Consider the following 15237-nt stretch of genomic DNA (forward strand, 5'->3'; position numbering starts at 1 on the left):
ATAATTTAAGGTTAACCCCTAGAAGATTTTCAAAAGACCGAAGACGTTAAATAACAACCTCCCGCACTATTAAAATTATTAGAATTTAATACCACTAAAACAAAATAAGTTTATTCATATAAAAAAGGTTACTTACCTATTTATTTTCTACTTGAATTCCTCAAACAAAATAGTAGTCTGTGTAACATGCTTTACCATAAGTGACACAATTTCAAAATGGCTGACACTAATGTTGCCAATTTCACATATAAGTACACTGAAATCACAGACTACAACCATCTGGTGACTGAAGCTTTGTAATTTACACCAATTTGTTTTAAAATGAAAACAAAACTAATGATGTGAACTACTGGTACACTGTCAATTATATCCACATTTACCTTATATTGTATTAATAAACTTATTAAAAATGAACTCTTTTGAAACATTTTATTTTTTATTCATATACCAATGTTATATAAATTACAATATATTGTTATAAAATACATTTATTAATTTTGTCAAATTTAAAATAATTGTATTTGTACAGTTTAATAATTACATTACTCATTATTTTAAAACAGCTTGAATCACATTTTAGTTCATAATCAATCTATTTATACCTGTATTTGGGCATTATGGAATGCAACAAACACTACGACCCATATTTTTACATACAATGTATTAATAAATTGTCCGGCAGTTGAAATTTTCGTTAAATCCAGTGCAGGTGCTTCAATCGCACTACAATAGGTCACGTTGGTTCGTGCCCATAGCGAATACTCCAAATATTACCTTCATTATGATGAGACACATTTAAAACACTTTTCACTTTTCTTCAGTGTGCACTCTCAAATGCTTTTTCAAATAACATGCTCGGCTAAACTGCTTAAAACAAATTTCACACTTGTAAGATTTTTCTCCAGTATGTATTCTCAAATGACTTCCTAAATGGACTTTCTGGGAAAACTGCTTAAAACAAATCTCACATTTGTAAGGTCTTTCGCCAGTGTGTACTCTAGAATGTGTTTTCAAAGTACTTGCTTGGCTAAACTGTTTAAAACAAATTTCACACTTGTAAGGTTTTTCTCCAGTATGTATTATCAAATGACTTTCTAAATGACGTTTCTGGGAAAACTGCTTAAAACAAATTTCACACTTGTAAGGATATTCCCCAGTGTGCACTATCAAATGTGTTTTCAAATCCCTTGCTTGTATAAATTTCTTAAAACAAATTTCACACTTGTAAGGTTTTTCCCCAGTGTGCACACTCAAATGTATTTTCAAACAACCCAATCTAGAAAACTGCTTAAAACAAATTTTACACTTGTAAGGTTTTTCCCCAGTGTGCACTCTCAAATGTGTTTTCAAAGTACTCATTAGAGAAAACTGCTTAAAACAAATTTCACACTTGTAAGGTTTTTCCCCAGTGTGCACTCTCAAATGGTTTTTTAAATTACTTCCATCACTAAATGGCTTAAAACAAATTTCACACTTGTAAAGTTTTTCCCCAGTGTGCACTCTCAAATGTCTTTTCAAATTACCTGCTTCAATAAATGTTTTAAAACAAATTTCACACTTGTTAGGTTTTACTCCAGTGTGCCTTTTCAAATGTTTTTTAAAATCATTTGCTCGTATAAATTTCTTAAAACAAATTTGACACTCGTTAGTTTTTTCCCCAGTGTGCACTCTCAAATGGTTTTTCAAATGACTTTCATCACAAAATGGCTTCAAACAAATTTCACACTTGTAAAGTTTTTCCCCAGTGTGCATTCTCAAATGTGTTTTCAAATTACCTACTCGAATAAATTTTTTAAAACAAATTTCACACTTGTAAGGTCTTTCTCCAGTGTGTACTCTAAAATGTTTTTTTAAAGTACTTGCTTGGCGAAACTGCTTAAAACAAATTTCACACTTGTAAGGTTTTTCTCCAGTGTGCGTTTTTAAATGTCTTTTCAGATTACTTTTTTGAGAAAACTGCTTGAAACAAATTTCACATTTGTAAGGTTTTTCTACTGTATGTATTATCAAATGATTTTCTAAATGACCTTTCCGGGAAAACTGCTTAAAACAAATTTCACACTTGTAAGGATATTCCCCAGTGTGCACTATCAAATGTGTTTTCAAATCACTGGCTTGTATAAATTTCTTAAAACAAATTTCACACTTGTAAGGTTTTTCCCCAGTGTGCACACGGAAATGTCTTTTCAAAGAACCCAATCCAGAAAACTGCTTAAAACAAATTTTACACTTGTAAGGTTTTTCCCCAGTGTGCACTCTCAAATGTGTTTTCAAAGTACTCATTAGAGAAAACTGCTTAAAACAAATTTCACACTTGTAAGGTTTTTCCCCAGTGTGCACTCTCAAATGGTTTTTTAAATTACTTACATCACTAAATGGCTTACAACAAATTTCACACTTGTAAAGTTTTTCCCCAGTGTGCACTCTCAAATGTCTTTTCAAATTACCTGCTTCAATAAATGTTTTAAAACAAATTTCGCACTTGTTAGGTTTTTCTCCAGTGTGTATTTTCAAATGTTGTTTAAAATCCTTTGCTTTTATAAATTGCTTGAAACAAATTTCACACTTGTTAGTTTTTTCCCCAGTGTGCACTCTCAAATGGTTTTTCGAATGACTTTCATCACACTGTTCAAAAACTGTTTCGATATTTTTCATTTTGTCTTCCTTCTCAGTAAATCCTAAAATAGAAACAAAAAATAAACATTTACTACAAGAAAAAAATTAGTCCAAAAATATATATAAATAAGTATATATTACATAGGTATTAGGAATCTGCATTTCTGTTTTGTAGATCCATAAGATGCCTAATTCTTTTAAACAAGTCTTTAGAAGTGGGAAAAATATACAACAAATCAGTCATAGCTATTTAAATAAAACAATATACCGTTTTAACATTAGCCATCACATCACCATCATTGTTGATACAGTCGAAGTTGTATCTGGAAATTCTTAAGATTATTCATCCATTCGATCCTAGTCCTGTAGCTTATAAACTTATAAGTTATGTTGTAATCTACCCATGTAATTATAATAATTGATTCTCAATGCCCAGTGCTTGACTCTAAATATTTTCCAAGTCAAGTTAAGTAAGTTATTACGTAATTTAAAATCATACATCAAGTTTTGATAGCATGATTGGATAAAGACAATAGGACTACACCATAAATGGGATAAATCTACATATTTTGAATATTTAGTTGTATTCTGGATTTAATCCGGTTAATACTATTGTTGGGGTTTCCTTCCCGATATTGATTTCACGATGAATGTTGTGTTTTACTTTATTCGACTTGTTTTATTTTAACTTTATTCGACTCTAACCAACATTACAAAGTGTGTAAAAAACATATATTCGACCATTACAAAGTGTGTAAAAAACATATATTCGACCACTGTTCACGGAGTCTAGGCAAAGAGTCAGGCCACCTCTCGTCCTTCAATCTGCGATGCAGTAGCACGTGCACTGCTGCCGATGTTGCCAAAATAGATTTTTACGGAAAAATCTGAACATATTCCCCCACCTTGAAATATTATTTCAACAAAAATGAATGTCACATGAAGTCAAAACATGTTATAAAAAGCAAAAAAAAAATAAGTACATTCCACCGTGGAAAGGTTTACACGCTGTCAATTGGTAAGGGACACAACTTTGAAACTGACCATTTATATTCACCATTTGTAGTTTGAATACGCGCAAACCGAACTTTGTTATCAAGCCCGACATTCACTTCACTTACACGTCCCATCTTCGATTGACATGGAGGAAGATTGTCTTCCTTCAGCACCACCAATTGTCCAACTTCTTTGGATTTGTTGATACCTAGATAGTCGATTCGTAGGTATTTCTCGAAAATCAGGATCCGGTAATGAGGTCAGTCGTCGTCCAATAAGGAAATAAGACGGACTAAGGGATTCAAAATCATCAGGACTTGAGGACAGAGGACATAAAGGTCGTGAGTTTAGGATAGCTTTTATTTGAACTAGAGTGGTATAGAAGTCCACAAATGTAAAAGTACAATTTCCCAAAATTCTTTTTAAATATTTTTTACATGAATTTCCCCCGCCTCCCATAGACCACCAAAGTTTGGTGACTTGGCTGGAATGAAGTTCCAATTAATACCTTCATTGCTGACAGCAGTTGTTAAAGATGGTGAATGAGATAATAAAAAATCTCCCAATAATTTCAGTTCTTTATTTGCTCCAACGAATTGTGTACCATTGTCGGATATTACTTTTAATCGTTTAGCCCTACGCGCAACAAATCTACGAAAACGCTTCTTTTGTTAATTCCGACACCAACTCAATATGAATTGCTTTAGTAGAGCAACATATAAACACACATACATAACACTTGGACAACTTAGCTATTCTCCCATACTTACTTTTAATTTGGAAAGGACCAGCATAATCCATCCCTGCCACATAAAATGGAAGTGATGTCGTTACCCGATCCTTAGGTAAAGGAGCAATTATTTGAGTAAGTGGAACAGGCTGGGCCTTGAAGCACTGTACACACCTATGTATGACATATCGTACCAAATTTCTACCACCAATTATTCAGAACTGCTCACGGATTGAACTTAAAACCGCCTGTGGACCAGCATGTAACAGACGTTCATGTTCCCACTCAACCAACAACTTTGTTAACGGATGTTTAGAGCTTAATAGAGTTGGATGTTTCTTCTCATATTCCAAACTAGACAATTGCAGCCGACCCCCCACCCTGAGGCTACCATACGCATCAAGAAACGGACTTAACCTGCGGAAGGTATTATTAGACAACAATTGACTTTCATCAGACAATTCTTTAATCTCTTGCGACCATGATTCCTTTTGCGCCAACTTAACCAAAATATTCATAGCATGTGCTAACTTTGCAGGAGTTAAAGCACCAGATAATGTGTCTTTATGCAAGAGTTTTTTAAAGTATCTTAGACAAAAGGCCAAAGATCTTTTTATTCTAATTATATGACCAAATATGTGAAATGGAAACTTATATACCTACATCTTTAGCATCTTGACAAGTTCCAACATGCACTCTAGTCTCAAGCATATCACTAAGTTGTTCAGGAACTGATATAAGCCATTTTTGTTCATCCAAAATCAACCCATCTGGGCCTTCACACCACCATCTTTGACAATCCACCAGTTTTGATGGAAAAATTCCTCGAGATATGATATCTGCAGGGCTTTGATCCATCCTCACATGTCTCCACTTTTTTGGGTCTGTCAATCCCTGAATTTGGCTTACTCGATTTCCCACAAACACCTGAACATCACTAGGTGACATTTTCACCCAACTTAAAACAAAGGTAGAGTCACACCAAAACCGTTCTTCTAAAGTTTATCGTCATTGCTTGTTTGACCTTAGCTGCCAGCTTACTTAATAACCGGGCTCCATACAGTTCGTCTGGGGATGGTTAACCTTTTAATGGTGCCGCCCTAACCTTTACACACAACAACTTTACTGCAACATCTCCACATTCGTTCACACTTCTTAAATAAACACAACAACCATAAGCATTTATAAAAGCGTCACAAAAGCCATAAGTATCAACCACCGTTGCACCAGAACATACTACCTGCCTAGGAATTGCTAACTTATTTATTAAAATGAAATCAGATTTTAATCTAGACCATTCATCGTTCAATTCACAAGGTAATGACTCATCCCACTTCAAATCCAGCTTCCACAGTTTTTGCAAAATAATTTTGGCTAGAACCACGCTAGGTGCGACCAGCCCCAACGGGTCAAATATTTTCGATACATGTGACAGAATATTTCTTTTTGTGTGCCTTCCATCTCCAAGTAAGAAATCTCAATTTCAAACAACAATTCATCTTGCTTAAATTTCCAATACAATCCCAACGTCTTGTTTTGTTCTTTCTCTCCAAAATGTACCTGATCAACCAAAATTGAACTGAAAAGTCTGAACAACTATATTGTCCTGTTCAAATAAGTAACCATTTCTAATTTGGAGTAAAAATAAATATGATTTTTATCGCCATTAATTATATCAAGTTCTCAATGTTTAGTTATTCTTCTTGGTATAATAATTCTGGTATAGTCGAACTCGTTTATTAGAATACTGGTATAGAAATATCTGTCTACAAAATAAATATGCTGGTTTAAGGAATAGAAATTTGAGGTCCCGAAACGTTTCCATTTACTCCATAATAAATTTTTCTGTTTATAGAAATAGTTTTAACAAAATAATACCCCTTAATAGAATATTTTTCAGATAAACGAATAACTTTTTATGTACAGTTCCCAAAAATTTAAATGATGTCTGGTTTATTAGGGTATGTCAGGAAATGAATACATTGTTATGATTACCAATTCAATACTTCCCCGAAACATCCACAGGTAATAAAGATACATACATAGTATATTCAGTACCCATATTTCTACTATGGTTTGTTTTTTAACCAGGAGTAAAATAAAAAGACAGATCCACACCCAACAAAGTTACTAGAAAAATCACCAAATACATCTTCTTTTTTGGTTGACTATCTCGGCCTTACGGTAATCCAGTAATCAGTATCGGACAACCTCACACGCCGATTCTAACCTAACTTTGTTTGTTTATGTTTAAATAATAAATTTTTCCAATTCACTGAAAACATCTGTCATACAGATGTTTTAACTCTTTCATCGTATGTTGCAAGAATAGAAGGTCGACCGCCAATATTTTTACTACATCCTACTGTTCCAGTCTGCTTATATTCCTTAATTGTTCTATAATAGTTAAATTTGCAACACCTAAAATTAGCACATTACTTTAGTAAGTCTTGATTTTAAGAATAACTATTCTGCAAAAATAACCTGTTCCCTTTTTTATTTTTGCTACCATGGCTGTTATTTTCATTCCAGAATTATGAATTTTTTTTTGTTTGTACATGTTAATAATGCGTTGTTTTTCATTTGACCATGGAAGGATAATTACCACTAGTACTTGGCATTGAATCCATATTGTTATCTTAATAACACTAATACATTGCTAAATAGTTCTGAAAACAACTGTTTTTTATATAAATGCAAACGAAAAATTAAAGGAATACGCAGAAAATACAAAAAATCGTCAATATAAATTTTGAATTTTAAAATTTCGTAAATGTCATTAGTGTCAAAATGTCATAATTTAGTGGAGTGAATTTGCCTGCGGTTGGACCAATTACAAACAAGCATTACGTCGTAGTAAATTTGAATTATTCCTCCTGGTTAAAAACCAAACCATAGCCATCAATGATCGGTTATTAGAATATCCCAGTTATAGGAATATTTTTCTTGTCACGAAGGCTATTCTGATAAGTGACTTCAACTGTAATAATTCTGTAGTATAGTTTTAATAAAGAAAAGAGAGCAAAGTAAATTTAAACGTAAGTAGTGTTATTTATACCAAAGTTCAGAATGTACTGCTTTATTTTATCCATTTGACATGATATAGATCTAGAATGACCCAAATAAATTAAAAAGTTATGAATCTCCTTTGTCTTTTATCCGGCCAATTTTAATAATATGCAAGATATCTCGGTAAAACTAGTTTTATCCAATTTCGGGATTTACTTCTAACATATAATATACGAATCCGCTTAAATATTTAAAAAACCTTAACAGATAGAAAGAAATCAGAGCATTCTACAAGAAAGTTAATATCAACAGAAAAGAATTAACCACAAACGAATGCAGAGTCCGAATGGTAACCTATTAAAATTAACTTTAACCAGGTACTTAATATAGAGGAAGAAGAAGAAATCTGCAAGATGAGAGATGAGGTATGGCTAATATTAACTTCATTTGAAGATTCTCTGAGAATGCAGGTGCCATGAGAGTGTGCATTGTGATGCATCAGTGTGAAGTTTACTCCAATAAATAGTGCATATGGGACAACATAATTTTGCAGTATCTTATTTATGAATCTATCAGCGGTCAGAGATTTCCTAGAGACAACATACAATTCTGTATGGGCCTCCAAAGATATACCAGCCTACATCATAACTGAACTCTTATGAAAACTTACTCAAGGGCTAACAAAACTCAGTATATCATTTACCATCTCTTCTCTAGACTCTTGTGCAACTATCTGGGTAATGTAGATAAAATCTGGACTCATCAGTAAACTTAACATTTCTTCAGTAGTTTGCATTCCAACTGCGATGCTCCTTAGCAAAATGTAACCTGACTACATGATGTTCCCTGGAGTGTACAGGTCCTGTAGCTGGTATTCGAGCATTAAGATTAGCCTCATTTAACAGTTTTCTAATGATTTGTTCACTTACATTTATGTTTCTGACATGTTGTAATTGTTCTATATTGTTAATATAATTTATATATATATATATATATATATATATATATATATATATATATTAATGTTGAGTGTCTATGCTTTTATAAATAATCTCAACGACTATGTCTTGAAAAAGGAATAAAACCATTCCGAAAGCTAGACAAAAGTCATAAGAGTGTTTCATTAACATCCCGGCCAATTTTCTGACTGCAACCCTAATAAACTGTGTTGTTTGTTTATATTGACAGTATATATATATATATATATATATATATATATATATATACATATATATATATCGAGAAAAGGAGTACGACCGTCAATCCAAAATAAACTAAGGTACACTCGAAGAGTGGTGGGTTTTTCGGTCAAAGTGGAGAAATAAAAGACAAAGAAGGTGGCTACTTCATCTATTTATTGAAGACGTTTCGCTTTCTGCTCAGAAAGCATCATCAGTTCATCTAAAAAGAACAATATGAAACCAAACATCCATAGAGAAGTTACAACAAAAGTGTGTTACCTTACAAAGACATGTAGCAGTCAATGATGTTAAAAATATGAAAAAACTTACGAAACTGGACATTCAGAGTTAACGTTGTATAAAATAATTAATTGAAACTAGGTATAGTTTGCAATTTAACAAAATTGGACAGCAAAAGAACATGTGATAAAAATACATGTATAAAAAAGTTATTATAAAAACTTAAGTAACAAACATTAAGGTTTATTTTAAAGTGTAAAGAACTAAAAAGTTCATACGAATGCACTTCCAACAAATTTATTTAATAAATTAGATTTTAATTTTAACTTTAGGTAACATTATAAGTTATTTAGATTAATAGTAATAAGATAAAATGAAGTTACCAGTCTTTAGCTTACTGAGTCTCGCCGATAAATGAATTTACAAGTTTAAAACCCACGAAAACACGTGACAATAGGTGGCCTTGAGGTCAAAGTGACATAAACAGCAAGGCAACCTACCAACCTCTATATATAAGGCGGTATATTCAAAATTTGTGATAAATTTGGTTGACAGCTTGTCGTTAAAAAACCAAACAATAAAAGGTTAAAATCACCACTCACCCCAACAGTGATTGATCTGTCAACAAAGAACAAAGCATGCGAAGTCAATCCAAAATATCATATATTATAATATTATGACGTCACTAGTTAGCCAGCTAACAGGTGAAGATTAATACAACTTCCACAGTCCAAAGGTTCAAACATTTAGGACCGTAATGAGAAAGATTCTATGAATCAATTTCAGTTTAATTTTATCAAACAAGTTTATCAAAAAGAACAATTACTTAATTATGTAAAAGTGATATTGACAAATATTAATAAAATATAAATTGATAAAACTAAGTTAAGGAAGGAATAATTTATTATATTTTATTTTTATTTAAATTTATTATATGAAAATGTAATAACAAAACCCCAATGTGGGACAAAATTTAAGTAAACAACATATCTAGCCTAATTCTGTAAAATTAATGCATGATAAATTTGACTCAAATTACTAATGTCGGTTCTCTTATTAAGGGTATTAGGATATTTTAATATTGAACACATTTCTAAAAACTGTCTTTTTACGAGATTGCGTTCAGTGCCAAGAATGTTAACTTCATTAAAGTTTACTTCGTGCTTAGTGTTGATAGCATGTTCGGCAAGAGCACAAGTATGCTTAGATAAATTAATATCACTGCGGTGAGTCGTAAGACGCCCTCTCAGTGATCTCCCTGTCTGACCGATGTAACATGAGTCACACTCAGCACAAGGTATATGATATATTACATTAACTTGTTCCAGAAGGGACAGAGGTGTTTTAGTTTTAGAAAACAAATTCTTGACAGTCTTAGCATTCTTAATAGCAATTTTACCCGGTACGTTGTTATGTTTGTACAGTTTAACGAGTTTCTCAGTAACCTGAGGAAAATAAGGTAAAGATGAGTAATGGGTAGTTTGATTCCCAAGTACAGTATTAGGCAGAACAGTGTTATTAATTGAATTATTTGATATTGTTCTGAGTTGGTCAGCATTGGGTATGTCATTTAAAGAAGAACCATAACTTTGAGTATAAAGGTATTTATTAATAAGGGAGGATGGATAGGAATTCTCAATCATAATATTTTTAAGTAATTGAAAGGATTCCCTTCGATTAATCGGATGTATCAGTCTATTTAGCCTGCAGCTTAAAGCTTTAATAAGGTTTAATTTATATTTAAAGGGATGACAAGAGTGGTAGTTGAGAAACCTATTAGAGGCCATTGGTTTCCTGTACCAACTTGTAGTAAGGGTGTTATCTCCCATTCTAATGACACGCATGTCTAAGAAGGGAATACTATTTGTGTTGGAGTCCTCAAGTTCAACAGTGAACTGTAAATGAGGATCAAACTCATTGAATAAAGACAAGGTGGCCTGAATCTTGTCTGGAGGTAAGGCTAGTAATAAGTCATCAACATACCGTTTAATAAAAGGGATTTGGAAATCTAAACGACCCAGCCGGTCAGATACTAAATCATCCAGTACATAATTAACCAGGATGGGAGAGATTGAGGAACCCATAGGTGTCCCAAAAATTTGAAGGTAATATTTGTCATTGAAGACCAAAAAATTAGTGTCAAATATTAATTGTAAAAGTTCTGCAAATACATCCCAGGATACAGGACAGTTAGGTTGGATGGAGTTCCAGTGATTTCTTAAGGAGGTAATAACGCTAGAAAGAGGTAAATTAGTGAAAAGAGATAACTCATTTTAGTGAGTTTTGATGTGGTAGAGGTTGGTAGGTTGCCTTGCTGTTTATGTCACTTTGACCTCAAGGCCACCTATTTTCACGTGTTTTCGTGGATGTTAAACTTGTAACTTCATTTATCGGCGAGACTCAGTAAGCTAAAGACTGGTAACTTCATTTTATCTTATTACTATTAATCTAAATAACTTATAATGTTACCTAAAGTTAAAATTAAAATCTAATTTATTAAATAAATTTGTTGGAAGTGCATTCGTATGATCTTTTTAGTTCTTTACACTTTAAAATAAACCTTAATGTTTTTTACTTAAGTTTTTATAATAACTTTTTTATACATGTATTTTTATCACATGTTCTTTTGCTGTCCAATTTTGTTAAATTGCAAACTATACCTAGTTTCAATTAATTATTTTATACAATGTTAACTATGAATGTCCAGTTTCGTAAGTTTTTTCATATTTTTAACATCATTGACTGCTACATGTCTTTGTAAGGTAACACACTTTTGTTGTAACTTCTCTATGGATGTTTGGTTTCATATTGTTCTTTTTAGATGAACTGATGATGCTTTCTGAGCAGAAAGCGAAACATCTTCAATAAATAGATGAAGTAGCCACCTTCTTTGTCTTTTATTTCTCCACTATGACCGAAAAACCCACCACTCTTCGAGTGTACCTTAGTATATATATATATATATATATATATATATATATATATATATATATATATATATATATATATATATATTATACATTATAAAACGGTTGCCCCGATGAGTGGTTCTTTTTTGGAGATCTGTTCCAGGTCGTTGGGTGTAAACTACTGTCTCTAAACAATGAGTCAAAACACATTGTACTGTACTGGGTGAAATTCCATACCTATCAGCTACGTAGACTTGACTTCTTCCATCCTGAATAAGAGTAACAATAAATGCAACAATTTCTGCATTCAAAGATCTTGAAATTGCCAATAATTGTCACAATCACGATAATAATAAACACTTTTGACGGTAATAAACAGAAATGACATAGTAAAAACAATTGAAAGTTGCACAGCCTCCTGGTAACAACTAAGTAAGTGTAAGATGATAACTTCAACATTGTTGATTATACCAGAATAACAATCTGTAAAATTTCAATTTAAAAGACATTTCTCATTAAAAACTATCTGTAGGGATTTCTGTGTTCATTGTTTGCCAAATTTGTAAAAAGAATAGAAAAAAAATCAAAAGAATTTTTTCAAAGAAGCATTTTCATCAGAAATTATAAGGGTGCCTGTTTTTTCGTGCAGGTGAGTGTATATAAAGAAGGAGGCCACGCTACCATAATGGCCCTAAAACAGCTCATAAAAGAAATGTGGACACATAAATCCCTCCCCAGTAATTGGAATACTTTGCACTATACACAAAAAAGGAGATATCTTTAAATGCTCTAACCACAGAGGAATTACGCTTCTAAATGCAGCATATAAAATATTTTCCACAATACTATGCTGCTATATAGCACCATGTATAGAATGTATAGAAGGAAAAACCAGGCTGGTTTCAGAGGTGGTAAATTGACAATTCATTAGATTGCAACCCTGAGACAAATTTTAGAAAAAACACTGGAGTATGCCATAGATACTTATCATATATTTATAAACTACAAGGCAATCTAGGACTCTGTACATAGAAGAGAAATATTCAGAGCAATGAAAATGAAAGAGCTAGAGTATCAGTTGGCAAATTTAACAAAACTAACTCTTGAAAAAGTTGAATGTAGAGTATGAATGCAGAGGGAACTATCTGAACCTTTTAAAACAAATAACAGGCTGCGCTAGGGAGACACTCTCTCCTATCTACTGTTCAATCTGGCTCTGGAAAAAGTAATACATATGTCACAAATTACAACCGCGAGTTCAATATATTTATAATAAATCAGTGCAAATCCTGGCCTATGCTGATGATATCAATATTGTTGGGAGAACAGAAAACACTGTACGAGAGGCATATGTAGCATTAAAATAATCAGCTACAAAATGGGTTTAATAATTAACACCTACATAATGAAGTGCATGAAAATAAGCATGCAACCAAAAAAAACATTGTTATTAAAGCCAATAACGAATTTGTATACCTGGGAATGCTCATCAACACTGAAAATAACACTACCAGACTACCACAGAGATAAACCACATAATTTGCACCACCAAGTGCTATTTTGAGCTCAATCGCCTTCTTAAATCCTCAATTATATCTAGAAATACAAAGATAAACATATACAAAACAATAATACACCAAATCCTAACACATGCTGCAGAGATGAACTCTATAGGGATCACTGTAGAGCAATTCGTGAGTCGGCTAGGACCCATACAGAGTTTTAAAGCGAGGATGATGATATGTATTTATATTAGTTGGAATTATGAAAGGTTTATCTACTTACCATTTTCAGTTTTCTCGTTTTCTTCAAAGGGATTAAGTTTATTTTCATCTTGTTCTATTTCAGTATTTATGGGACATTCCTTTAAGTCTAAATAATCATATGTGTCATGGGTGCTTTCTCTATTGGATTCCTCCTTAATTTCACATTTAACGCTATGTAAAAGAACATCATCCATGTCATTATAATACATTTCTATTTTACAAGTCTCTTCACTAACCTCTTGTTTTACATCCATTATTTAGGTAAACTTAAACTTAATTTTATGTATTTCAATAACAATTTTAGGACGATTTTCACATTTGGTCCCATTGAAGATAGCTCAGTGTTGTTAACTCCATAGCACACTACCACCTAGCATTGAAACTTCCGTGTTAAGGAATAAAACAATGATTGGCGCATCACCTAGTGATCGGGCGCGTAACTATATACACATGGCGCTAAATTCAAAAGTTTAGTAATATTACCTAGGATTGTAAACTCATTTTAAAGTAAAGGAAAATCGATATAATCCTAAAATAACAAGAAAAATCCTTATCCTATACGATAATAAATATTTTTCGTATACTTTTTGGGTTTTCTTGTTATGTTGGGACTATATTTATTTTCCATTACATTAAAATGCCAAAGTGGTTAAAAAAAATTAAAGAATAAAATATAGAATAAAATCTTTATTTATAAAAATGTTACAAGAAATGTTATATGTGTTACAAGAAATATTAATAATACAAGCCACGTGTAGTATAATTTAGTTTTCTTAATGTTGTGACAAGAACTGGTCAGTATTTAAATAATTGTTTTGTCATTCTTATCAAGTTTTATGTGAATAAAAGTCTAATTCTGCAAAAGACATTTTACTACAATTTTATTCGCATGAATTTACAATGGGGAAGTACTTTAGACCAGATAAACTAGAGGCTGATCCAAACTGTCAAACTTCCACCAAAGAATTCAAACATTGGTAAGTATATAACATTCAAGAATTTTTTAGAAAGCAATGAATCTAAAGATAAATTCCTAGAAGATAAAGATAAGTACATGCTTTTAAAAAATTAATCTACGATTACATAAGCGAATCAATCAATCTGGAAAACCAATTGCTTTTTTCAGACATACCCTCACATATTCTGAATGAAAACATTATGCAATTGAAAAAAAGCAAATGAGTTGAAGTATTAAAAAAAATGCAGACATTATCTGGTAGAAAAGCAATTCTAACCAATTACAGATTAAATCACTATTTGGTTTATATAGAATGACGGTATATATCAAATCTAAAAAGGAGAACTAGCTTTACTTCACAAGAATTTATTAATTATCTACACTCTAAAGGAATATATTCAAGTAGAACAACACCATATAATCATGAAGGAAATGGTTAAGTCGAAAAATACAATGAGTTTGGAAATTGGTGAATCTAGCATAGAAAACCAAAAATTTAGAATTCACTTAATGGAAAACTGCTTTACCATGTGCTCTGCACTATATACGAAGTTTACTGTTGAATTGTTATATTATTGAATCAAGATAATGATGAAGGTCCAAATAACACACTAGACAATTCCACTACCAAATAAATACCAGATGAGACAGAAAATTTACCTGTTCAAAAACCTGATGATAATGATGAACCAAGATTGGAAAATTCAGATTTTCATTCTAGCTGTAAATCAGCTGGAGCTAAAAATAAACCAAGATAGTTGCAATATTTTGTTCAAAAATAGGGACGGGTGAATGTAGTATAATTTAGTGTTCTAAATGTTGTGACAGGAAC

General features: G+C 32.0%; 1 protein-coding gene across 1 annotated transcript; it reads right to left on the reverse strand.

Moving 5' to 3' along the window:
* Positions 1-437: 437 nt before the first annotated feature.
* Positions 438-13803, reverse strand: LOC140438271 (uncharacterized). Its single transcript, XM_072527964.1, has 2 exons — positions 13467-13803; positions 438-2678 (listed from the first exon to the last, which is right to left on the reverse strand). Exons 1-2 carry the CDS (start codon positions 13699-13701, stop codon positions 808-810), a joined length of 2106 nt encoding a protein of 701 aa, XP_072384065.1. The 5' UTR covers positions 13702-13803; the 3' UTR covers positions 438-807.
* Positions 13804-15237: the final 1434 nt, after the last annotated feature.

The sequence above is a fragment of the Diabrotica undecimpunctata genome, chromosome 4, assembly GCF_040954645.1.
Source record: "Diabrotica undecimpunctata isolate CICGRU chromosome 4, icDiaUnde3, whole genome shotgun sequence".
NCBI classification, from domain to species: Eukaryota; Metazoa; Arthropoda; class Insecta; order Coleoptera; family Chrysomelidae; genus Diabrotica; species Diabrotica undecimpunctata.

Coding starts and splice junctions, on each gene's coding strand:
- LOC140438271 (XM_072527964.1), bottom strand. CDS start 13,701: ATGGATGTAAAACAAGAGGTTAGTGAAGAGACTTGTAAAATAGAAATG. Junction 2,679..13,466: donor AAACGAGAAAACTGAAAATG/GTAAGTAGATAA, acceptor TTTCTATTTTAG/GATTTACTGAGAAGGAAGAC.